The sequence below is a fragment of the Enhydra lutris genome, unplaced genomic scaffold, assembly GCF_002288905.1.
Source record: "Enhydra lutris kenyoni isolate GAN:26980312 unplaced genomic scaffold, ASM228890v2 scaffoldscaffold15, whole genome shotgun sequence".
Taxonomy (NCBI): domain Eukaryota; kingdom Metazoa; phylum Chordata; class Mammalia; order Carnivora; family Mustelidae; genus Enhydra; species Enhydra lutris.
In genome coordinates, this window is record NW_019154099.1 from 53695383 (window position 1) to 53723362 (window position 27980).

The 27980-nt window shown below is 39.1% G+C and overlaps 1 protein-coding gene across 3 annotated transcripts in view; it reads right to left on the minus strand.

Moving 5' to 3' along the window:
• Nucleotides 1-5223: 5223 nt before the first annotated feature.
• The window catches only part of LOC111147058 (fibroblast growth factor 14), a 619485-nt gene continuing 596728 nt past the window's right edge, over nucleotides 5224-27980 (minus strand). For 2 of the 3 annotated variants that reach the window (XM_022502929.1, XM_022502928.1), the window contains 2 exons: nucleotides 9326-9524; nucleotides 6199-6335 (listed from right to left, as the gene is read on the minus strand). In XM_022502929.1, coding sequence (XP_022358637.1) covers nucleotides 6199-6335; nucleotides 9326-9524 — 336 coding nt within the window. Of the gene's footprint in view, nucleotides 6336-9325; nucleotides 9525-27980 lie in introns of all 3 variants that reach the window. The other variant, XM_022502930.1, reaches the window with a different exon arrangement.

Here is a 27980-nt window from a genome sequence, read left to right on the forward strand (position 1 = left end):
GCAGGGGTAGGTGTACAAGGACTCTGATTTTTCACTATTTAAATTATTCCGTGGTAACTTGCCTTTTAAAAAGATAATATCTAATTGGGCCTAGGATAGGCTTAGAATATGCATTTGTTTCCCTTAAAAAACTCTTATATCTAAGGACACATTATTTACTGCAATAGTAGGGTCATGCAGAGAAGTCAGGAAGAGATACTGTGATCAAATGATACCAGTCTCAAAGCTCAAAGGATAAAAAAAAAATCTAGAAATGTCTTAAGTAGAAATTACAAATATTCACTCAGCAATAGGAACAAAATGTTTATTTTCTTAATGGTGAAATTTTGCTCTGTATGAAATTCACATTGAATTATGAAAATGTACAATAATTAGGACTTCCCTTACATATTTACAGTTAAATCTACTTACACACATTAGTTTAGGCAACCTTTAATTATTTGGAGCTAAAAAAAACCCACTTTTTTTTCTAAATGTGAATTATATTTTGTAAAATCCTAGAATAATGTAACAAAACCATTTTTCCGCATTAAGATGAAAATTTTTACTTGGAAATTTTACTTAATGATGTAAGTATTCTAGAGTCATGGCTTGGACTTTGTAAGTCAAGTCACCAAAAATAAGGAAAATGTGCATTTGCCAAGTTACTTAAAAATTTAATATTGAAAATTATTTAAGAGAAAGTTTATCTGATGCCGACTTTTATAGTACTGATAGTGTTCTCATACTTTAATAGAGTTATAAAATTGTTATCTCTATCCTGAGATTATGGAGTGCAACCATATTCGTTGTATCTCTATTGTTGAGTATGTCCGTTGATATATCGGTTTTGTAAAATGAGGGAAATAGAAGCAGTTGAGAAATAATATAGAGTATATTCTTTCCTCCTCTCTATTTAATCATTTTAAGCCTCAAACAAACCTGTTGTAATTGTTCAGTCACATTTTTGATGACTCGATGATGTACCATCATCCAAATTCCCTTCATTATCTCGCCATCATAACACAAACCACCTTTGACTTTCCCTCCTGCAGAACTATAAAGGACCAGAGTAAATATTTTAGACCTTGTGGGCCACACAGTCTAAGAAGAAGTTGGATTTCTTCTCTGTTTGTTTGTTTTTAATCTTTTAAAACTATAAAAGGGAAAACAGAAAGCAAACTCATTTGGAGCTCATGGGCATTTTTACAAAAACAGACTGTGCTCAATTTGGCTCCCAGCCAAGCAGCATTTTGCCAACCTGAGCTCCCCTGAAGCCGCCCTTAATTTCCTTTGTCTTATCCTGCAATCCCAAGTGCGCCTTATTTTTCTTAAGGTTCTCTACATTTTTTATCCCTTTTGTTAACAATGACAACGAAAGGGCTTCTCTTTTTATGTTTTCATAGAAGAAAGGTGTCCTCAGCATTTAGGTATTTTACAAAAGAAGTTTTGAGTTGGAGAAATTATTATACTAGAAAGTTCGAAATGTGATTTGCTCAAATTTTTTGACAGGGCTGAAAATGTATGACAGCTATCTTCTGGGTTCATTTAGCTACAAATTATTGAACGGAAACTGAGTTACAGCGTAAGTCACTTGGTACCTAATCACTAATGAATATTTTTCTTTTAAAACAGAAATAGTTTCTTTTTATTTCTTTCTGTCTGCTATAATATTTCGTATGCGTGTATATGATTTTGACTCTAGCAATGCAATCATCAATAGACCTATTAAGAAGTTATTTAATTTACATGTTTAAGCTGGAAAAAAATAAAATATAGTTACATGTAAAGACGTAAATCCTACCCTTCTTTGATGTGATTTTGCATTTTGACTTTTAATTCCATTACTAAGTTAAAAAAAAAACTCCCTCCTTCAAAAAAAGGCAGGGCAGGAAGAAACTTGTAATAGGAGAAGGGTGAACGTGCGAAGCTCGTTGGCTTGTTCGAGTTCATGTGAAGATTAAAGTGATTTGGGGAGGAGGAGACACATTTGCAGCTGGTGTTGGCACTCACCCTGCTTGTTGGCAAACCATTACTGAGGAATTCTTCCACAAGGACTTTTCAATAAAATTCAACTAATGTCCTAAGACCCAAGAGGATAATAATTATACCCCATTTTCTCCCTGGACCCCTTGAGCTAACCTAGATTCCTGCAGCACCTTGAAAGGAATGGCCTCCGCCACTTCAAAAGCAAACAGTCTCTGCCAGCATACATCAAGATCAGACCAAACGAGAGAAAACCAAGAAAAAATTAAAAACAAATCGCAACTCAGCCTTTGTTTACAAGACTCACTACCAAAACTCGGAAGCCCTACTCGGTGTCCAAGAGTCAACAGGCCTTGTGTGCCCCCTCGTAATCTAAGAAACTCCAGCTAGGAAATGTGTTTTACTCCAAAGTAACACAGTTTGTGTCCGGATGTTGACATGTCTGCATTTAGCCAATTGCTTTCCCTGGAAATAGTCTTCTTCTGAAACACCATTGAAAATAGGTTTTGGTTATTTTATTTCCTTCTAAAACGGATTTCTTAGTCAATCTGATCTCTCCTTCAAACATTCATTCTCCCTGTCACGTTAGAAATAAGACCTTAAATGAAGTGCTACGTGTCTAACTTCAGCAACAAGAAGTTTTTGTTGTTCTGTTTTCTGAAAGAAAACCAAATCTAACATTGTTCATCTTGAAAACCTCTGTTTTAGTGGCTTAGGCCTTAATTGAGCAACTGGTCAGGTGTGTTAAAAAAATACTCACTCCGCTTACCCTCCAAGAGGTAAACAATCAGGCCTGCGGCAAGAGTGTCGTCGGCCCACTGGGGAGCTCCTAAAACCTTCTCCTATCCCCAAACACTCGGGGCAGGCAAACGTTTAGGGCAAAAATTTCTAAATTCTGCAGGATTTGCAATGAAATGTTGCTCAGTACCATTTTACTCTTTACATAGGATGCACCATCTGCTTCTCTTCTATAATTTTTTTCCAAGTAAAGCAGGAGCCGAACATTTTAGAAAGCGAACCCAAAAGAAAATAAAAGCGGTGTCCCCTGGAAAATCAAAACAACGAACATTCCCGAGCATTGCGGAGGGATGGGTTAAGCAATCAGCTACCGTGACAGGTCAGTAGAAAGAACCCCCCACCAGATACGCATGCAAAAGGCATGGGACACTAGAGAGACTCGATGCCATTGACATGTGTACATGGAGGTACAAAACACACGGTCTGTGATACAAATGAATTCCATCAGATTTACTATACAGAACATCAATGATGACAGATTGCACTTGCTTAATAACAGCCAACTTCATTTGTGAGGGGAAAAATGGTGGCGTCGTATCCCAGAAAAATAGCAAGAGAGGTATCATCAAAGAGCTAAAATTTTCTTTGGCATGGTAAAGGGGGACATTGAGTGTACCAACTTATTTACATGACATTTCTCTATATTTGTGGGTGAAGCAATGCCATTTTGTTACATAAAGTTGTTTGATGTTTTGTAATATGCCTTCATATCAATATTTTATTCAGTATGTTGTATTTGTGAATACAACAAATGGTATTAAACACAGAAACTATACAATGCAGACAGACTCTTTGCATGTAAATTGAATAGTACATACCAACAGTTCTTGATACACAGGTCCTACTACATGCATTTCATCGGTGCTGTCCTCGTCCCATGCAACAGGTGAGACCAGACACAAAGGAAACCATCTAATTTACAAATAACAAGGACCCGTCAGCAATATGTCTAAACATGTATCAGAAGAAAGTATTTGACATCCATTCATAGGGATAAATGCCCTTGGAGACAACTCATATAAAAAACAAAACAGAGGTGCACATTGACATAAATCTCGGTCATTTACAAAAATAAATCTTGTCTTAATTTTAACCAATAAACAGGCTTGCGGGGGTGGGGGATGGGGGGAACAGCATATAGGGCTGATTACCAGAAGAAAATAGGTGGGGTTGTTTGGTGTGTGTGCGTGTGTCTGCGCGCGCTTTGGGGCAAGCAGTGTCTTGAAGCCCATCTAATTGGAATGTCAAATTAAATAATTCGGTTTGCCACAGATTATAGAATACATGTCTTCCCTAATAACTGGCTTGTGAAATTCATCTAATGGATTTGAACTCATCCTGTTGAAAATGATAAGCTTTAAAATGGTGTCACAAGAAATCAAAAATGGTTGAAGGAATCATTTTGTTGTATTCATACTTTAGCATTATTGACAATAAATCTACTCAAACATATGCTAACTTTTTATTTATTAAAATGAAATCCAATATGAAAATGAAGTAAGCATAAACAGTTAAATTTATACTAAATCTTTAATCAGCTAAGCAGGCCAAAATTTTTAAATGCCGGGCAAGGGCTGTCATGGAGACTTAGGAACGCAGTGGCAAAATAATTTCCCAGGAAATACAGTGCAGATGAGGGAAGGAGAAGGGGTGGGGGGGGGCATGGCGACTGGGTCAGCCTTCCACGTGGAAGTAATCGTAAGAGGCCAATACATGATCCCGCGTACAGTTTCCTATAAATGAGGTTCAGTTTGGTCTCAGTTAACTCTTCTGAGCAGGAAACATTGAATTTTATTAGGTATACACAGAGTTAACAAATATATTTCCAAACAGTTTCGTATTCCACATTTCGAAACGCTTTACATCCCATAGCGGACGTTTTGCATGGTTTCTTCCCTGTGCCCTCAACGACTCGTGGTCTTTCTTAGCAGTTGTCTTCCCTAAGCTCGGACTTAGGCATAAGGAAATTAAGAAAGCAAAAGAAAACAAAAGCAAATCAATGGAGTGGACCCAAAACCTGATGTTTGAACGTGTTGGTCTGCCTTGAATTTTATCCAGAAGAATTCAACAGACTGCATTCTGAGCTCATGGCAAGGCACCTCACCCCAGCCACTGGGCAACCGGGGCCCCGAGAAGCTGAGTGACAGGAATGGAGTGGTGAGATACACAGTACCGGGACTCAGCATGCTGAGCTAAAAAAAATAGTTTTTCCTAATATGTCCAGTTTAAAAACTTGTCATTAAACACCAAAAATATTAAAGTCTAATTTATAACTAACGTTTGCATTGCTGCTGCAGAAAAGAACACAACAGCCGTCTTGCCCATGCTCTGCTGAGTGTGAGTGGGACGTAGCCAAAACCGGGGAGGGCATTCAGTTCGGTTCATTAAAAACAGGTAGGATTATACGGGAAATGGATTTAGGTAGCGCAATTCTTGTAGGTTGTAATTATTGAATTTTCTTTTTTTTTTTTCCTTTTTTCCCAAATAATGAGGATCAGTAGATGAAAAATGAACCTTAATCAGGCCTACAAGGCCTACAGAGTTCTTTGGACCCACTTTCTCAAAAACCAGTGGGTCTTGCTCGCTGGGCAAGGCAAATGTTACCATTACCAGTAAGCTTGTGATATGTATAAAACACACACACACACAAAGAAACTATGGGGGGATGTCAAACACGTATCGTAGAGAGCTTCCCCCCGGACTGTGTTTGACCCATTTCTCACCCCGGTAGCGCCGACCTCAGGAGCCCAGTCTCCGCTACTGGATAGAGCATCTAAGTGTGTTTAATCGATAGTGGGAGCCGGAGACAACACTCTTAATCTTTATAGGTGCAATTTGTAATGACAGGTTTAGGAGGCTTCCCGATTCCCTGATCGCTCTCCAAACTAGGCCAAGTGCCACACTGAAGGTTTAGAGGAATACAGTCCCTGCGAAAGGTCACGGACAGTAGAGCGAGCAGCCCTAGAAAAACGGGGAGAAGAGAAATCCATAATAGCACGGGTTTACAGCGTCTAACTAGAAATTACTCAGTAGTATTCGTGTGCTACAAAATCGAACTTAAACACATGGATGTCGCTGAAACAGGACTCAAAAAGGATTATGGGTAGCTGTCAGCAGGCAAGGTATCGAGTGTACTTGTGAAGTATGTCATTCTCATGAACCGTCACAGTCACAGAAAAGAGATTAAAAAGGCATTCCATATCTGGTAGGGCATTCCATGGTCTGAGTTTAGCTGGTTATCCAGGTGTCTTCTTGTTCTGGGGGCGCCGCAGGTGGAGGTTCATCCGCTTGCAACCAAGAAGTTCGGGACGGCCGAGAGCGGGCCTCGGCTTCCTTGCGGCCGCTGCCCGGCCGCGGGCGCGGGAATGTCTGGCAAAGGATAAACCGCTCCACCGTGCTCAGGGCGGGTCAGTCACAACACCTGTGAGGATCTGGCTATGTCGTCTTACTTTTGTTGACTGGTTTGCCGCCATTCATTATTGCCGACGCGCTTGTGCTTTTACTGGGCGTCACCCCGGCCTTCGGGACCGTTTCGCCGACGTCATGCAAAGATGGTTCTCGGTACATGGCCACTGGGGGCGGGCGGGGGGGCGGGGGGGGGCGGAGGGAAGGAGACAGGACCTGGTTAGGTTCAAGCATGGCCAGTCCCTTCGCGCCTGGAGTCACGCCACCCCGCACGGCAGAGGGAGTTGCTGTGTTGGAGCTGTCACTTCCCGCCCCCCACTGCGACAGAGCTGAGATGCGGACATGGGTGCCCGTGGGGTGTTGTCTAGGGCAGGACGTGCAAATAGGAGCTATGGCCTTTCTGTGGGCCTCAGCTATAAAGTGCACACAGGCATACACACACACACACACACACACACACACGATTGGGGGGGGCGGCAGGCGAGCACTTAACCTAGTTCTCTTTGCACAGCTAGGAAAACTCAGACTTCCCTTCCAGGGCACACCGATGTCAACCCCTGAATCCCTCGTTCCCATGCATGTTTTCGAGGCCAGGTAGGTACTCCCTACATCATGACAGTATTTTTCTCTCAAAAGCAACACAGTCACACTTGTGTCAACTTCAAAGCTACCCCAGGCAACGACCAGGAGCTCACTTCCCTGAAGCCAGGGCCTTCTGGGGATCAGTCTTGAGATCTCCTCTCCCTCCGTCACGGAAACTGAAGGCACGGGCGGGGCATTTTGTGTTTTTATGCCTCGTGTCCTGATAGCTTGTTAAAAATAAGGCTGGAGCCGAGAATGGCAAGACCGCAGGTGGGAGCGAGGCGCCAGTGAGCCCCGAGGAGCTGGGGGCGTCCGGTGGTGCAGCTAATCACCGCCGCGGATCCGGCTGTTCGGAAACTGACTCTAGGGGATCCTGTGCAAGGACGTGTAAGGCTGACTTGGGGGAAATCAGCAGAGTTAGAATCGTCTGCCGTCATAAACACTAGTGAGTTAGAGCCGTCTAGCCCACTTTTTAGGCTTTGCGGTGTGTTTTGTTTATAGGCTATGTTATGAAGAGACGCTCCGTCTCTTCACAGTCAGGTGGGTGGACTGTCAGGCACCGTCCACGCTCAGTGTGGCAGGAACACAGAGCTCGCGTCCACACCCCATGTGGATTCTCACATGGCTTTGAAAGCTCATGTGTCCACCAGACCTGTGTGAGAGGGGTCAGCAAGGTACTAGAAGGGATTACTCTTGGTCTTTGAAGCGCTTCCCAATCTCTCACTCCCACTCCTGATTCCATTAGGAGACAATAGCGTCAGAGCATTAACCTTGACTGTCCACATGGTGAAGCCGTGTGATGAATGCCCCAGAGCATCAATAATTACTCAAGTACCTAATTTGCCCTAATGTTTCCAATCATATAATTTACATCCTGTAGGGGTTTTAAAGGTTTGAAATTAATCTTCCTCTATAAATTACACTATGTGATAACCTCCATCATGATAATACCCTCTTAGTTGTTTTTAGGGGACTTCTGTCTGCTAATTATTTGAAAATACTGTTTCTCTCTGCCTCAGAAATCCATGAATGCACAACGCACACATACACACAACTCTTCAGTGTGTGATTCAAATGCCAAGTGATACTATTACACCACATCTCAGTTTTAGATATTTCCTCCTAGGCAGACAAAAACAGCTGGTCTCCAGCTTTGGCCTCAGTTAGGGGACATCAAGCCTCTTTTGGTTTTCATTACGTTTATGCAGCTAGATGATAAGGTTTTAGAATTGAGTTAGTTCATATCTGTTCATATTCAAAACAAAGGTTAACATAAAGAGACAAAGCAATGTGGCAAATAAACAAGATTTATGGACATAGTTTTCAAATGTTTCACTTGCATTTGAATATTGGTGAGTCTGATGGTCTCAGTTCATTTAAAACAGGAAGGCCAAATCACAGAGGTGTTACTTTGGAAGGACAGCAAAACCCTCTCATTTCTTATTTCTACTCTGTCTGGTGATCTATCATATAATGAGAATAATTCACTCATATTTCAGACTCTGGCATGATTTTTCTTATCCAGGATAGGCCCCTATGGCTTACTGTCTAGGCTTCAACGGCTTGTTCTGTAGGCAAATCTAGTTAAGGGGATAGTAAGTCATCATTGTTGAAATTATAAAGATGGTTTAACCAACAAGAATTGGTTTTCCAAACATAGGCAAACTGAAAGCTGAATTATACATCCACAAATAATTAATAATCAACCTTTAATATTTGGAATTATCTTATTCCTATCTAGAGAAGATGGATTCCTATATAGAGAAAATCAATACACATTTTCTCTTGATGGCTAAACCTTTCTTCTAGGAACAAAAAAACAAAAAGAAAATCAAACTAAGTTAGATGAAAGTGTTTAAATAGTTTTCGTAGATCTGCTTTTCTGCCAAAGGTAAATAAAAGTATTTGACTAGACAACATTTTTGAAATGTCTCATGTTTAATTTTTTTTTTCTAGTTCTCAAATATTAAGGACAAGGTAAATGGCACTCCTGGCAGAATCCTTAATGAGAAAGGTGCAGAGGTTTCTGATTAATTAGCAACGCTTTATAGCCTCTCTCTGAAAGTCTGATAAAAGTGAATGCGAAGGCGTCATTGTTTACAAGTGACTATAAAAGAAGGAGGTGCCACACCCAAGTTTACTCTGAAAGGGACAGGTGACACCAGCAAGCTCTTTAAAGGCCAGGAGATTAGCTCATTTTCTGTAATTACAGTAATTCACAAGGATGTGATGACTTTCAGCTGGATACCATCAAAATGGGCAAATACTTGCGTTCCATAATTTTTGAAACTTAGCTATATATGGATATATGTGATATATTTTTATATATTTGTCAATCTGTGTATATATGTGTGTATAATATGTCTATAAAATATATAAACACACACATACACACAGTAAAGTGTACAAATCTTAAATTCATCCCTTAAGTAGACATCTGTGTGGCCACCACTCAGATCAAGGTATGGAAAATTTCCAGCATTCCATGAGGGTTCCTTGTGGCCAGTGTAGAGTTAGCAATGGGAAAAATAAATGTGTCACAGACCGAGAGGGATAATGTTCACATAACACTCACCTTCCAATGGCTTGGGTAGAAAATGAGCTGCTGGTTTGGTTTTCTTTACTCTGTTTCCTTTCATGACTTGCCCTTCTTTATTCAATCCCAAAAACCAGGCTCTACCAGATTCCTGTTGTCTGTACAGCATAGATGAGTAAATTACATAATAGTTTTCAAAAACAGATTCTTTAAACTTGCATTCAGGCGTAAAAAGTTCCTGTCGAGAGAAGAGGAAGAAATGACAGTTAGAGAAAACAATGGGAGTTTCTCTGAACTTTTTCTTCTTCCCTCCAGAAACCTGTCCACCAGGCTGAAGGAGTCAGCCCTGGGGCAGGGATGACTGGCCGCACCTGGTCCTGCATGGTTGTTTGTCCGTGTACTTTTTTCAATATACAATGAACAGAGAAGGATCTGCTGCTCCTGGGGGAACATGCATTGGCGGGAGTACGCATGTCCTTTCGTAGGAAACTAGGAGACGTGCGCAAAAAGAACCGTCTGGTTGAGACAATACTGTTCAACCAGAGTATAACCAGAAAAAGCACATTAAAGTAGCATCATATATTCACCATAGGCTAAACAAAAATAATTTATGATATTTGATCACCTATTTGCGCTATTTCCAAAGGAATATGTTAACCTGATAGTCGCTAGCCGTGCCCTGGATCACTGATATGACAGGGGGAGAGGTTTTACCTACAAAGACACAATCTGAAACTTCACACTAAAACCGGGAGGGTTGGCTGGCTCGCTAACCAGCCACCAGAGCGGAGGCTGGATGTTGCGTCGGTGGGCCGGCCGCAGGGACAGGAGCTGGAAATAATGACCTCATTCCATGCTACGGATCCCCACTGGAATTCTTGCAGGGAAACGTCAGCAGCTGCCCTCACCGCCGTCCCCCGGCGTTTCGGGAAAGGGTAACATGAATTAAGTGCCGTGACTCTCGGTGCTACAGTCCCCACTGGTGGACAGCACAAAGCTTACTACACCTTATGAGTATCATTAATGACATAAATATTCAAGAGCGACTTCACACACTTCGAAACCTTAGCTGACAATCTAAGGGGCGCCTGGGTGGCTCAGTTGGCTAAGCCTCCCCCTTTGGCTCAGGTCAAGATCCCCGGGTCCTGCGACCCAGTCCTGCATCAGAGTCCTTGCTCAGCGGGGAGCCTGCTTCTCCCTCTGCCTGCTCTGCCTGCAGTTCCCTTTGCTTGTGCTTTCTCTCTCTCTGATAAATAGTCTTTTAAAAAAATAATAATAATTTAAAAATTCAATCTTCCTAGTTATAGACACAGAAGCCACTTAAATTGTTTTTGTGGTCATTTTAAATAGTTCAACACTGTGCTATTTTATATATATGAAATACAAATGCAAAAACAGAGCTTTCTTGTCACTGATCTTTTAAAAAATATCACTGTACTTGAAAAAAAAATTCACCTTAATAGAGTTTTATGACTACAGAAAATAACTTGCTTTTCTTTTCTTTTCAAACATTATTTTCTGTACACACTCTGAAAAACACATCCTTTAGGGACTAAAAATAAAACTTGTCAGAGTTAAAGTTATGCTAACCATAATAAGGAATGTGACATTATTGCGTGTAGAAAGGTTCTTTCAATATTTCCCATGAGGGTGTGAATTATCAAATGGTGTCTCTTGCAGGATACAATTTATTCAGAGTGCCCTATTACTTTAATTCACTGAAAGCTAATAGTTTTCCAAGAGGAACAGGTTTTGTTAATGGCAAACTCTTTTCATGACGAAGATAACAGATCCAGTGATTAATTCAATGAGATTAAAAGTAGCCAAAAGATGGGCTTAGACTCTCCCAAAGGAATTTATGTAGGCCTTCATTTCTTCTAGATGATGCTAGCTCAGGTTTGAATGAGATCCCATCTAAATAAATGTTCTGGCTTTCCACTAAATCCTATTTTTCCAAATATCACCCCATTACTTCTCCTGCTAATAAACAACAGACTCGGGGAGTTAATCAGGCCAGGCTGCAGAAGGAAGACTGACAAAGGGGTGTGTGTTCACACGTCGTGATGAGGGAAATAAAGCGGAATGCTGTAAAGCTAGCTGGCTTGTTCTCAAAAGACTAATAAATACAACATATTGTTTCAATGTGCACCTTCCATGACAAATTAGACTTCCTTGTGTCACTTGTCTTTTATCAATGGCAGGCCAAGGCATCCAAGTAAATTACTTGAGACCAGTTAAAGCTCATCTCAAAACCAGTTGGGAGTGGAGTGGAGAAAAGCTGACCGTTGAGCCACACCATTGACTGACTTTTACCTGGAGACACCAGGCCTCCAGCTAGAAAAGCAGTTCCACAGAGAAGTCAAACCTTACTCCCATCTGGTCCCCACTGCCTTGATGAAGGATGACGGCACTACCATCGGCAAATGAGATATGCACAGTCTTTTTCTCCAAGGTGCACATGAAAGAAAATGAAGATCCTTGATGGGGAAAAAGTCCTTTGTACTCAGAGTTTACCTTAAGGACATCTGACATTAAGTCTTTTTGGATGAAATGCTTATCTCTGGGGTTTCTGAGGAATCATTCCACATTCTCCTTCTGGGAGCTGGGCCAGCGACTTCACAGATATATGGACAGGAAGGCAGATTAGAGAAATGTGATAGGGTCTTGGGCACCCCGATAATTACATAGACTTCTTATGAGCAAGAGGTAGATATGCAGACATCCCTTCTTGAGTAAGCAAGGGCATAATGACACAGCCCGGTTAGTATTTTATGGATACACATCTATTGTCAACGCAGAGAATGTTTCTGAGACAATAGTAACACTTATACACTGACATGTTGAAGCCCAGTCTCTTGCAAAATAAATTGTGCAACATGTGTATATTTGTGTTCACTTTCATAACTACTATTAATATAATTATCAAATAAGGAGAGAAGTAGTTCCAGAATTATGATGCATTGTTAAACTGAGTTATGAACCTTCTGGTATCCCAGATGGAAACAGAAAGTCTGTGTGTTCTAAAAATTCAGAAGAAAGAAAATCTTTTCTTTTTCTTGGGACTGACTTCTAAAAGGTATTTCCTTACGGGGAAAATGTGGCATTGAGCAAATGAACAAAATATAACACATAAACATACCTGCTCTTGGTGATAACCATACAGTCAACCCAGTCACAGTTTCGTGTCCGAGTCCCACAATATGCTTTAGGGGACAGATGGTGTAAGAAGTCCCACAGGTGGGCACTGTCACTGATGAGGTCCCTAGGGGACATGTGCCCAGCAGGGGTCACAAACTCAATGCCTCTCCTGACCAGGTGGGCTCAAGAGTGAAGGGGGCTGCTGTGATCAAGACACCATCAGGAGGCTACGTGCGCCCCCTACTCTCGGGCTCAGTGTTGAAGAGACAGAAGGGTAGAAAAGAAAAACCTTAGATCTTCAGTTAAGTCTGGTTTTCCAAAGGAAAAAAGAAAATCGGGTTTCTAAAATTTCCTTTTCATGGTGGCAGTTATGTCTTAGTTCTTGTCTTTGTTTTTCGACAGCATATAGACCATAGGTCGGAGACGGGGCCCACGAGCCTGCAGTGTGAGACCCCCCTGCCTCCATGTAGAGGAGCCAAAGTGCTGAAGAAAGAAGGAACCCCAGTTGGCTTAGCATCGCAGCCCGAACCGACCGTATGGCTCCGATATCTTTGAGTAATCCGATGAGAGCGCCAGCGAGATTCTCTAAAAGCAGCCGTGATAATATGAGAACGCTTATTTAAATTTCAGCTTAAATATAAACTCTCAGAAACTGCCGAAGCGAAGCAGAGACGGAGTTTGAAGTGTCTTTTCCTCGTCTTGCTCGCCTACGTGCAGAGCCCCCGACACCACAACAGAGTCGACGACAGCTGAGTCCCAGCAGAAGCCTCGATATTAATTTGTACCACTGCCAGACACAATCATCCACTCGAGGACAGAGAAACAGAACAATTAGACAAAAATTTCATATCTCCTTCTTTGTGATTGTGGTGAACTGAAAGCATCATCTGTGTTGTACTTATTATCTTCACAGCAGGGGCAGAATTCCTCTCCTGAGGCTTCTGGGTTCAGGATGAAAGAGGAGGGCGGAGGGCAGGGAAGACCCATGTTCCATAACCCATAACTAGCGAATAGCCAATAATTCAGGATAACCATAACCCAAGAACTAGAAGTGACTGTGAGGGTCTAAGTCCAGCACACTACAGACAAAGGGCCAGACACAGCTGCCCACCCTCACACTCCAAAGTTCAGGGGTGAATTGTCGAGACAGAGCTCGTATGGCCTGCAAAGTCTACAATGTTCGCTCTGTGGTGATTTGCCAAAAAATTTTGCTAACTCTGCTCTCAGGTACATTTTGAGGACGTCCCAACCGAGACAGATGGGGAGGGGGTGTTCATCTCATTTTTTACTGAAATGCTGAAGAGCTATGTATTCCCAAATTGAACTTGGATTGCACTTATTTTCATGTATACAAATGTAAACCATTTAAGTGGGAATTTTCATGACTTTCGTCCCTGGAAAAGCCCAAAAGGTGTATTATGCACTGGGGTTTCTGGTAAAGATACGCAAGTAATAGCCTGCAAATTCCTTTCGTCCCAGCATCATCTAGGACTAAATGAAAATTTATGTTTTGGTTAATATCTGCAAGTTTGCCTACCGATGGCACCACCACCTTCATTATTTCCAAAGGAAAATATAAAAATTAGGCATTCCAGATAAATTTACAGCATTTATTAGAATACAGGGCAAATCTCCAATGGATTAAAAAGACAGGGAAGAGAAATATTTGACATGTACTAGCATGTAGCCCAATAAGTAACTGTTATTAATAAAAAGTAAATAAATAAATAAAAAATAATAAATAAATAAATTAATTAAATAAATTTAAAAAATAAATAAAAATAAATAAAAAATAATAAAAAATAAATAAAAATAAAATAAAAATAAAATAAAAAATAAAATAAAATAAAATAAAATAAATTACAATAAGTAATTGCTGTTAATATTCTATTAACCTCTATATTTCAGAGTCATCAAAAGCTCAGTCCCCTCCCATCAATATCTCAGTAATGACCCCGACCCTGAACTTTGGAGTTCAGTTCCCCAAGCTGAGAGAAGGAGGGAGCCTCAGATTGCAAGTTCTTCCTTGAAGAACAGTAACAAATCATAAAGGTTTCTTGCAAATGTCAAATAAGATAATAGAGGTGCAAAGTGATTTGTAAACTATACATTTACAACATTGAGTTGTAAACTGTAGTTATGTTGATAGTTATATTTATAAGCTATACATAGAATCGCAAAGTGCAACTCAAATGTTCACTGTTATTATGGACAGGAACTAGTGATTTAATTATTCCTTCTAGGTTTCAACACTACAGACATTCCTACATACAGGAATTCCAAAGATCCATCTAACCTGAATTCTTGGTTTTGTTCTTCCTTTTCTACTCTTCAGAGAGCTCATCTACTAGAATTTATCCTGGAGTCCACAGAGAATTATCTTATTCTCCTTCACCTTCTGTAGCTTCGGAATCAATGATATATGCTTTAATGATACTTCTTTGACTCTGGCCAGATTTTGAGAAAGAAAGGTGAAGGGCGCCCGGGTGGCTCCGTTAGTTGGGTGACTGCCTTTGGCTCAGGTCATTATCCCGGAGTCCCGAGTCGAGCTCCCTGCTCAGGGGAGAGTTTGCTTCTGCCCCTGGTCCTACCCCCTCTTGCATGCTCTCTCTCTCTCTCTCTCAAATAAATAAAAAAATATTTAAAAAAATGGGGAGCACCCCTTAGATTACATATAAGGGAAGACTGTTCTGACCTTTTAGAAGAATTTACAGTAGTGAACTTGGTGACAAAACAGAATTTGTAATTAACACTCAAAAGCAGACAATCGAGTTGACTAACGTATTTATCTGAAACTCTACATAATCAAACATTCATAACATTAGACTATGACGAATGCCCACAGGAAGAGAAATATTAGCCAATTGTTTACGCATGTACTTCAGACTAAAACATAATTACATTTGGGTTTCAGAGACAGCTTTCATTTGATTACAGGACCCAGTGTTTCAAAGTATATTCTCACCAACAAAGAAATCTCTCATTACTTAGATTTGTAGGTCCAAAAGATGTTACTTAAGTAGTTTCTGGAGAAAAAAATTGTAAATGAAGACATTTTCTTTTTTTTTTTTCTTTTTTTTTTTTTTGGCCAAGAAAGATGCTATTTGACATTTAGAGATATTATAAATAAATAAAAAGATTTATTTTTAGACATATTAATTGATTTATTTATTAAATATATTTTTACTTTATTATATTATATTGAATAAATATTTTTAAATGACATGCTTGTTTAGAATTGTGGCAAGAACATAATTATTTATTGTAATGATTAAATATTAAATAATTAAATTAATTAATTAATATAACTGTGCTTTTGTATATTTTCATATATATTATATATACATATATAAAAACCTTTAACTATATACATAAGGAGAATATATGTACCTCCTTGCTATTCAGGGACTAAATAGCAACTTCTTCACCTGGGAATTTGTGAGAGATGCAGAATCTGGGGCCTCGCTGCAGACCTACTAAATCAGAATTTGCATTTTAACAAGACTATGGGTGATTTCTAAGCATATTAGAGCCTGGGAAGCATTGGAATATGTTCCTATTACCATTAATAAATTAATAAATGTTCACAAAATTTTTAGAAAATATCAATTAAACTGGTATTAATCATTATGCTCACTACCCTTCCTTAACATTAGTATAAAATGTATTAAAGCAAGAAAATAGAAACAAGTAAAAATATGAAGTATTTACAGGACATCTTTAAGTAAGAAATTATAAGATTATAAATAAAAATATGTGCCAACTGGTTCTATAACGTTAAATCTGTTTTCCCTAGAATATAGGCATGGATAAATTCTGAAAATAATAATGCTTGTAACATGAACAGATGGTATCAGTGTTATAAATATTAGCAAAAAACTTACAAAATAAATATGCTTAAGAAAGTATTGATACAGTCATACATCATCCCCACATACCTGTCGCACAACAGTGAAATCTTCAACATAATAATGATGATGATAATGATAATGTTAATAACTTTTACTAATACTTATTTACATATACTTTGCATCAGGCACTGGGTTGCATACTTTACATAATCAATGAATTTAACCCTCACTAGAATTCTATGGGATTGGTGCTATTATTATCTTCATTTTAGAAATGAAGTAACTGATCATAGAGTTAAGTAGCTTGCCCAAATACATTTTTCATCAGGATAAATATATTTAACTATTCCTACTCATTTATCATATTGTTCAGCTAGAAATATTTACTTTTTTAGATATGTGATCAGTTGTAAAAATGGCCCATATTCTTCACCCTCCCCTGGATCAACACCCTTTAGTACGTAATTTAACATGTCTTCCCACTATTAGCCAAGCTGAAGAAAGTAGAGGTTTGACAAACTCTTGTGTACCTGGCCTGCCTCTTCCACTTCCTGCACAGCCACGAGAGCATGCCTGGGCTAGCCTGCTTGACCACAGACATAGGGGAACCTATGTTCAACCTACACTAGCCTATTTCCAGACACACACTCAAGTCCTGCACGAGATCTACAGAGCAACTTAGCCAAGCTGCGCCTGACCCCACATGCACCAGCCAAACATGCTTAACTGTTCCACCACACATCATCTCCTGTGGTGGCGTGTTACATGGTTACAGAAAGGCAATTGATAAGTGATACAGATAACTGCTAATTCAACGGAATTACTCCTTCAACTAAAACACAGAAAATATGTGTTTTATCTGCTGATCTTTATATCTATGCCTACATGTGGAAGAAAATATAGATGGAAAACAGTAATGAATGACGTAAGCTATCATGTGGGCAAAGGTGATGCATCTCTCTATATAATTGTAAGGAGAGGAAAAAGTAAATTCTTAAGAGTGTAAAAAACATGAGTAACTCAAAATGAATCTCTTTTCCCCTTCACCCAGCCTGTGCACAACTTTATCCCCCATTCGTCAATTAAAGAAATATTGAACAAAATGGTAATTGGGTTGGCTGCCATCTGTTGTCAACCATCCCCCTAGAAAAACACAATCCATGGCTGTCATAAATTCCTGAGGGCAGGGTTGGAATGGGATGAGGGTGTCATAGTGGGTGGTGTTGTGAGTAAAACTGAACTCTGGAATCAAATGTGTCCTGCTGTTTTGTCACACATCAGCTTTCCAATGGTGTACTTCTCCAACATATGCGGGGTCATATGCTAACTCCACTGAGCTTTACCTAAAAGAGAAACGTGAAACACGGTGCTTTATGGGAAGGGAATCAGACTGAATGTACGTAATCAAATCGAGAAAAAGTGCTGCTACTAGTTTTAAAAAATGTTCTGAAAGAGCTGAGTGAGTGACGTCAACAGATAACACGTGCACGCAGGGATATACGCCAGTTTCTCGGTCTGACAGATACTCCGAAGCGTCATCAAAACAGGGCTTAGTGACATCTCAAAGTTGGATTATCGGTGCTGCCTCATCTTCCATTTTAAGAATTTTATAGATGCAGTTAGTGATTTGTAATTTTGTTACAGCAGAAATATCAAATGAAACCAACTTTATATATAAACTCACCATGACAATGTCAGTGAGTGCTTTAAAACATTTTAGAAATAGGGTTACTTCCTTTGAAAGATAAATAATAGAATATATTACATGGTCTCCATCGTAATGCTATGTGAAGAATAGTTCAGGGACCTGTGCCCAGCTACAAATTGTTTATTCCCTGTCAGCAAGGAAACCGGTACAGAAATTGAGCAACAACATTGACAAACTTCTGTAACAATTTAAGAGTATATTTTTTGTATCTATTGAATATAAAAATAAAAATGCTGAGCATTTATTTCATATTTTTAAAAACACGTTTCTAGTAATTTCATGTTCTTATATTTTTATATAAGAATTACATAAATTATATTTTTTCTTATAGTTTCTGCAAAAGATCAAAAAGAAAAAGAAAACTATTGTCCTTTACCACACATGTCTGGGGAACACTGTTATATTAAAGACTGGTTTAGATGGGACTATAAATCTAGTTAAAGGAAAACTAAAGTGCATCTGAGTAATAATTAACATTTATCTATTTATTAATTTAAGCCACTCACAATGCTAAATGCTTTACATGCATGATCTTATTTTATTCCTTTTAACAAATTTTGGCATTAAAGTGAAGCATCTTGGGAAGAGTTTATGCAGAGCAGGACTTCATTTTGGGTTCTCTGAGTCTCCACTAGTTATGCCACTGGTCAACCCAATATAGTTGTAAAAGGGAACCCAAGAAAGGAATGTGACTTATAACAATGAGGGTGACCACAAGGCAAGTTAAGAAAGTTCCAGAACAAATTTTCTCCTTTAGTGAATGACCCTCAAGAAAGGACTGGAAAAGATGATTGAGTGCATTTGGATAAATTATTTAAAAATTATCAGCTGTAGCATTTATTTTATTCTTAACTTATTTCATCACTTTTCCCTAATGTCTCCAGAGAGTTGGGTTTGGAATGGGACTTATACCTGGTCTGGTCCTGTCAGGTATCATCTATCCCTGAAAGAGAATAAAGAAATATAGAGAGATAGCACTTAAGAAAGAAGATTGCACAATTAAGGGCTTCCAAGATAACTGGGGGGAAAAAATAGCAAAATCTGTGTTCCCAGAGTCTGGGCACCATTGGCTGTGGTGACGGTGTGGTTGGGGGAGGGGTGCAACAAAGACATTCCCAAATGGGACAAAGCCTGGGGAAGATACTCAGCTCTTTCACATCCAACTAGAAAAAGATTTTATACTGATGGTAGCAAACGTTTTCAGTCAATGCACTAGAATTTTTGTTAGTCAAAACAAGCAGAATTTGCTGTGCAAAAAAAAAAAAAAAAATTAATTAGGTTAACCTAGTTAGAATAGAGGTATTCAGTATCTTGCCATGTTCTACCAAATCCCACCTGATTGCGCATCTTCCTTTATCATCGTGTCCTCTCAACTCCTTGCACTTCTCAGCCCATTATCTTGAGTAACTGAGTATAAAACGTCAAATATTTAGCTGTGACTCTTACTCTGCCTAATTCTATGAGTAAATATGTCCTTGTTTTCACCAGTTTTTCTTGTACTTAACTCCCTGAACTGTATTTTAATACTATTTCTATGACTTTACAAACTTCTCTCTGTAGGCTAATTTCTACACACATCTGCAAGGTTTTTCTACTTTCCTTTCTTTAAACCCCACTTAAAATCTTCACTTAGACCTTTCCATTGAATTTTTCTTGGTATTAAGTGCATGTGTGTGGAGGTTTCCTAATAAAACATACCTAGTCAGAACCATTTACTTGTATAAATAAAAAGCAAAGCAAACCAAACCCTCAAGAGTACCAGTTTATCCAACCTTTAAAATGCAAGTTTCCAAAGAAAAATAAAGCAACTATCAGTAGGTTCTACGGTAACCTAAAATACCATATTTGCGGAATAACATTAACGTATATTGAGCTTTATGATTTCCAAAGATCATTCACACGTACTTTGTTTGACTCAATAATGTTGTTAAAAATGCTTTAAGAAGGAAAAAAGCATATCAAAGCTCATGTCATAGGCAATGATTTTGAGACTCAGAGGGCACAAACCCCACTAAGCAATGGATGAGATATTTTTATTTCTACCCATGTGATATTTTATGTGCATAATGCTGCTACTTAGCAAATATTTATTAATAAAAATGATGTTAAAATATGGAGCAAATTGAAGGGGCTTCTTTTTTTTCCCCAGAGTATCCAATAAATCATCCTACTGGACTAAAACAGAAGTCGGGAGCTGACGAGACTCACCAACACTGACTGTGTGGGGCACAGAGGAAGCCCACATCGCACTAAGAGGAAAACCTGAGGATTACTTTCTTTTGATTTTGCTTTATTGGCTAGTAACGCATTGGACATGATTTCCCAGATTTTGGTAACAACTCGTTCAATGATTCCAAAGATTAACACATGAAGACAGACATCAAACACGGAAGATAGAGACCAGAAAAGCAAGAAGAGAGACAGTACATTCTGGGGAAGCTAAGCACCTGAGGAGAGGAAAATGCCAACCCAGGACTAGCTTCCTCTAACTAGAGGAAATCGAGGCCACCAAAGCTGGCCTGCTATGGATTTAATTCTCTCTAAATTAGCACTGTAGGGGCGCCTGAGTGGCTCAGTGGGTTAAAGCCTCTGCCTTCAGCTCAGGTTATGATCCCAGCGTCCTGGGATCAAGTCCCACATCGGGCTCTCTGCTCAGCAGGGAGCCTGCTTCCTCCTCTCTCTCTCTCTGCCTCTCTGCCTACTTGTGATCTCCGTCTGTCAAATAAATAAATAAATGAATAAATCTTTAAAAAAATAAATTAGCACTGCAATTTCATATAATAGCATGAAATATTGTAGGCATTAGTGAATTACACTCTCCTACTTTCCAGGTTGTTTGTTGAGAGTATGACACTATGAAATGGGAAGAATTACATCTACTAAAAAACAAAGCAAAACAAAACAACTACCATTATAAAGACTAAATTTCCTGTTTCAGCTATGAGCTAATATGTTTGAAAATCTGAGTATTGTGAACACACGGAAACAAGATTCCATTATTCTATGTTCAATTATATCTAAAAGCCATGCATTCATTTATCCAATGAAAATTTAGTTTCTTGTATCTACCAATCACTGCTCTTGATACAAAATAAGACAAGTTCTTAAGAGAAAAAGAATGATTTCTCTGAGAACATGAAACAAAGAAATCTGACCTTGCCTGGGTTGGTAAAGAAAAATACTACACTCTGAGTTGAACTCTGAAACATCATTATAACTTAACTAGGTTTAGAGCAAGGTGAAGAATGTTCCCAGAAAGGGCAGTATCCTCTGCAAGGCCCTAGGGCAGGAGCAGAAACAGATCATTTGAAGGATAAACTGAAAACAGTGAAATTAGAATGCAGAGTGTGAAGGAAACAGAAGGGAAAGTTAAGATCTGGGGGCTAGGCCTGAGCCAAACCTCATGGTCATGATCAGGTTTTGGTCGTTCTCTCCAGACCACGGAAGATACTAAAAGTTTTTATGCAAGAGCATGCCACAGTCAGTCAGACATTTGGAAACACCATGGCTGAAGTGTGAAAAATGGAAAACAACAGAGTCGCTTTGGATACAAGAACGCTGATTTGTCTACTGCAGTGCAAGGAAAGGCCATCACCAGTGGAGATGGAGAGAAAAGGGCAGATTTAAGTTTTTAGGAGGTCAAACAGCCAGTACTCTCTGATTGTACATGGCAACGAAGGGAGAAGGAATGTCAAGCTCAGTGTGCTGGTTTCTTTCTTGTGGAACTGGCTGACATTTGGTGTGTGTTCCTTGCTGTTTTTGAAAGGTCAGACATTCCGGTTTTGTATTCTTGGGCAAAATTAAGTTTACGTGTATAACATAAGTTTACATGGTACTTTCTCTCCCTTTATAGACTATTATTTCTAATATCTATTGGGTAATTTTCCACAATGTGTGTTTTTACTATTTTTCCTCAAGTAGCCTGTGTGTGTGTGTGTGTGTGTGTGTGTATTTTCCATTTCAGATTACTTTATAAAACTTAATGCATTTTTCTAACAAAGACAAATCACATGGAGGAACTATTATTAGTTACAGAGCAAGTGGGATTGGAAGAGAAAGGGCTAGAATTTGCAAGGGACAGTTCCTTAAATGTCTTACAGTTTTCTTTCTTTTAAAAAAGTCCCAGTCAACAAACAACATGGTTTCCAGATCACCACTAAAACATAAGAGGAAGATGGCTATCATAGACTTCCGGGTTGAGGGGGGAAACATTTGCAAAAGGTTTATTTCTTGGGTTTACTGTGGTAGAAAACTATTCCATTTCCAGTGATTAGTTAAATGTAATGTACATTAGTTACATTCTTACATTAGTTAAATGTAAGAATGATCCCAAAAATACCAAAGGAAGTTGAATTTGTGACTTTTTCAGAATACTATGAAACACAGTTATTCGTACCGATATCAGGGCAAGCAGTTAGAAACAGGCTCTGAGATACTTGTTTCCATAAGAGCTGTTACTTATCACCATTCATGAACTCACCCAACCCCTTTAAAACTGATTTTCATTTTTATGTGGTGTTACAGTAAAACAACCACAGAAATTCCATCAGTGTATCCCTCCTGCCTTCATTAATCTATACACTTGATCCTATACTCGCCACATTTATCAGTCCAGATTGAACTGGGTAAGCTTTTAGGTCTGGTTTCATAGATTAGTTCTTCCATTCACTCAATCAGTCCAATTTGCTGTTGCAACTAAAAAGGCCAAGTAAATGGTAGGCCCTCTGAGGAGGAAAATTGAAAACAAATTAACAAGTATTTCCGCACCTTGTTACAAAGCGCCCATGAGCCCGCTCCCCAGGGACAGTGTGCTCCCTGAGTCACAGCGCTTTTAAGGACAATATAAACATGCAGAGAAAGATAATTCAATCAATTGAGAGTTAAGGAAGTAGTCGGAATCAGATCAATAAATTTTAATGTATGTGCACTGAAGTCATCAAGAGAGAACAGTATGGATCAAACACCAATGATATCTGTGCATACCCCCCTCCCCAAGTATAACATAGGGGTTGAGGTCAAGGATGTGGAAACTAGATGTTAGTTTTTCCTATCCTGGCCTCTTAATTAATAATAGTCTTGGAAAATTCACTGAACCTCCAAAATACTTACCTCTACAGAATTATTAAATTGGACGCAAAATCAGCATGGTTTTGGTGCCAAGTGTGTACTCAATAAATGCCAACTACTATTTTTATGAAAAGACTAAGGAAGAAGAGAATTGTAATAATGTCTAGCAGAATTCATATAACTCTGAGGGAGATGAAAAAAAAAAAACGAATTTAGATCTGTTTATCAATCATGGAGTTCTGCAAATAGAAACAGCGAGCCTGTTGCTGAAAGAGGAAAATTTAAGGCATTTCTTTGGCTCTGCTAGACAGTTCCACAAATGCAATATGTAACCATACTGAGAAATGATGCAGTGGTACATTTTATGTTAGGTGTCTTTTTGGCCACAATCAAAGAAAGTTTTTTTAAGGTATAAAAGAAAAAAGAAACCTTACCTTACTGCCTCAATGAACAGTAGCTAATCAGTTCTCATATTGATAGGGTCACGGGACCCATTTGTGTTTTGTCCATGTTAATATATAAGAGTTGCCGTGATGTTGCATCTGAGAATCTTTATGACTTTGCAAAGTAGAGTTGTACGTACATTTACTTCACACGGACATTTGAAAATATGGCCCAACTAAGAGCTTCCTATCAGATTTTTTTTAAATTTATGAACTATTGTGAAATGATTAAAAAGGTAAGTACTGAGGTTGATGTCTATGGACAGAGGACAAAAAATACATAGAGATTTCTATGCTTATCCCGGCTTGAGTACAACATTATGTAGCCCAACCCACAACTGCCAGTGTGGAAGATTTCAAAATCCTTGCTGGCATACGGTGTCTCATACAGTGTCTGAGTCTATTTAACTACATAACGCATACAGAATAACACAAAATCCAGGATGACTATACAATTTCCTTCAAAGATGAAAACAAACGGTAAGTTAAAAAAAATTCTTTTAAGAAACAGGACATATACAAACATATATTTCAAGGGAAGGTTCAGATTTTGAGGGATGGGTTTTAAATAAGAAGAGTGACAATTTGTATGATGCTGAGAAGGAGACTAATGGAAACAAAGAGCTGGAGTGACAGGGGGACCAGGGGATGTGGGGGGTCAGAAGCAGGAAATGCCAGAGGCAGACCAGCGTCAGGGAGCAGGAATTGCAGGGCAGTCTTGAAACTGGTGAGTGTTGGAACAGAGATGGCTCCATGGGCGCCATTACAATGAAAGGAAATACTTTATAAAGACACTTGGCAAATAGAATCAAAGGAAGCTACTGAGAAACCGGCCAGACTTGGTCTCTGTAACTGACTTCACCCTAGAAAAGGACAGTGAAGGAAAGATTGGCAGAGGGAGTATAAATGATCTTGGAGGAGTAAATTGTGGTCTAATTGGCTACTATGATTGCAGTTAATGAGGCAAAGACCGTGTTGTGCTTAAATTTCTTATAACTTTGACTTTGTGTCCCCATCCAAAGTAACGCTAGCCTAAGCCAGTCATTGTGCATGAGAGATGGAATGCGTATCCTGTGATTTGCATTGGGCAAATCAGTGGGGCAGCAGACAGGACACTAATAGGACAGTAAGGTAGCCTGAAGTACAACGTGGTCAGCTCAGCAGTGTGGCTACTGTGTATGCAAGATGAACACACTTAATATGAAACCAACTCTTGGTAGTATGTGGAGAATTAAACTTATAGGGAACACTGGCGGGGGGGGGGGGGGGGCTATTTTTGTTTTTGTTTTCCCAATGCCATCTGAGTCATTTGTTTAGTCAACAAATATTTGAGTGTCTCATCTCTGCAACTCACACACTGGGAGTGGAAGAACAGATAAGATAGAGATTCTGTCCTCTTAGAGTTTCAGTTTCATTTTCGTAGAGGTTATCAATACTGAGTTAGCCATCACAACAGACTGAAGACATCAGGCTGAGAGTCTACAGAAAGGAACAGCTCTTTCTGATTAGGAAAAGAGGAAAAGCTTCTTAAATGAGGTACTCCTTAGCAAGGTCTTAAAAGGTGATTAGGAGTTTATCAGGTCAAGAGGTAAGAGAAAGGTATTCCACTGGAAGGAAAAGAACTGCATTCTGGAAATTACAATTATAAGAAGCTCTCTGAGGCAGGAGTCCTGAGGCAGGAGTCCTGGGCAGAAGCTAAGTTCTGTACAGTCAGCTGAAGATGGAACACAGATTGTATTGGCCATGCTGTGCAGATGTGATTTTCTAACAAGCAAGGATGAGCCCTGGAGATTTTCAAGCAAAGGGATGATGTGATGACATTGTATTTTATTTTTTATTTATTTTTTCTGTGTAGAAAGCATCTTTCTTTTTTTTAATTTAAATTCAATTAGCCAACATATAGTACATCCTTAGTTTCAGTTGTAGAGTTCAGTAATTCATCAGTTGCTATAACACCCAGTGCTCATGCCCATCACCCAATTACCCATCTCCCACCCCCACCCCCTCCAGCAACCCTCAGTTTGTTTCCTATAGTTAAGAGTCTCTCAGGGTTTGTCTCTCTGATGACTTCCCATTCAGATTTCCCTCCCTTCCCCTGTGATGCTCTGTGCTGTTTCCTATGTTCCACATATGAGTGAAACCATATGATAATTGTCATTCTCTGGTTGAGTCATTTCACTCAGCATAATACCCTCCAGTTCCATCCATGTCGATGTAAATGGTAAGTATTCATCCTTTCTGATGGCAAAGGTTGTATTTTAAAAAGATAAGTGACCATGCGATCCTATAGTCATACTCCTTGGTATCTACCCAAGTAACTTGAAGTTTATATCCTCACAAAAACCAGTATATGAATATTTATGGCAACTTTATTCATAATTGCCCAAAACTGGGAGCAACCAAGGCATTCAATAGGTGAATGTATAAGTAGACTGTGGCAAATGCAGACGATGGAGTATTACTTAGGATAAAAATAAACGATCGAGCCACACAGTACCTTAAACGAATATTCCCAAGTGAAAGATACCAGTCTGCAAAGGTGTGTGTGATTCCAACTGTATGACATTCTTGAAAAGGGAAAATTCTGGAGATAGTGAAAAGATCGGTGGCTGGCAGGGGCTGTAAGAGAGGGGCTGTAAGAGGAGGCATGACTAGGTGGAGCACAGGGGATTTTTAGGGCAGTGAAACTACCTGATGATATTGTAGTGGTGTATACATGCCATTGTACATTTGTCAAAACCCACAGACCGCACAGCACAAACAGTAAACTCTAATGTAAACTATGGACTTTAGTTAGTAAGAGTTTATCAATATTGGTTCTTCAGTTATAACATTTGTACTATATCAATAATGTAAGATGTTCATAATAAGGGAAATTGGGGGGGGGTGTTAGCCAGAAGGTATATAGGAACTCTTTCAATTTTCTGCTCAATTTTTCTGTACATCTAAAACTGTTAAAAAAATAATAGTCTACTAATTTAAAAAAATTAAGGATAAATGACTCAGGGTGGAGGGGGCTTTTAGTTCAGAGTCAGAGATGTTGCAGGCTCCGCATAGGTCCCTCCATTAATGTCTAAATAAATTCCCATTAGGAATTCTCAGCAATTATGTATAAGAGAAGAAACATATATTAATAGTTCTCAAGAACAATGTTTGAAAGTGCAGGCTGGTGAAGCTAAAATGGAACTCTGAGAGCAGGGATAAGTAAACTATAGTCCCTAGGCCAAATCCAGCTGCCAACTGTAAACAGCTGGCATACATTTACATAAATGTAAATATTGGTTATTGGAACACAGCCACACCCACTAATTTACCTGTTGCAGACAGTGACTTTTGAGCTACAACAGCAGTTGAGTGGTAGCAGTTGAGACCCTATGACCTACAAAACTGGAACATTCAACTGGCCCTTTTACAGAAAAAGTCTGCCAACCGTTGCCCTTGACCTTTCTTGGGGCTAGCTGAGTATAGATTTCATGGTATTCCTCATTCTAGAATAAATAATTTTGAGATACACAAAACTTCCCTGGAAAGAAAAGAAGAAAAAGAAACAACTCCATCTGTGGACAGATCTCTCTGGGAATATCTGAGATTTGGAGCTAGGAGCCTGGAGAAAATTTTCCAAATTGATCTGTAGAGGTAACATAGAATTCACACCAATTCATTAGGTAGTCCAGTTATGAAACAGATGGAGCAACCTTCTACCTGTATCTTATTTCTGTTTTCATTACCTCATGGATACAGTTTAGTTACGATCAGTAAAACTATATTTTGAACAAAATCTGTAATTCACGAAGTTTCAACAATTAAAGAGGAGAACAGAGACCTGAAGTATTGTTTTTGCTTAACCAGAAAAGACATTCAGAAAAATTTATATCATGTTTATCCTCTCAATGGTCTCAGGCACAGTTGAGTAGAGGAGTAAAAATGAAATATTTAGGATTTGCTGTAAGTAAACTTTAAAGATATTCAATACAAATTTTAATCAGCTCCATGAGGTACAAAAAGACAATAACTTCCATGTATAAAATACCAAACTAGTCTTACTACTGAGAGCAATGATATAAAAATGATCACTTATATGAGTAACTAAAAGTACTTGGCAAAGACTGATCATTTCAAAATGCTTTCTGCTATAAGGACTGGCCTATCTAAACGGTAGGGGCTTAACAGAAGAAGTTGAACTTCTGTCACTTAAAGTCTCTAGAAGTTAGTGCTTCCAATACGGGATCAGTGGCTCTGAGGGCATCAAGTTCCACTCTCTCATCCTTGGTGTCCCTCCTCCCGCCTCACACTAGCCATGGGTCCAGTAAAATAAATCAGTAGAGAAAAACCTGCTTCTCCTCTGTTGCCATGCATTATAACGGAGTTCTGCCCAGAGGGAATCTTTTATGTTGCCCTCTCATTTTAGTATTTTTAATGCTTTGGAGGCACATAGTTAGAGTACACCTTTATGAAAGGTAAAAATTAAGTTACGTTTTTAAAAAAAA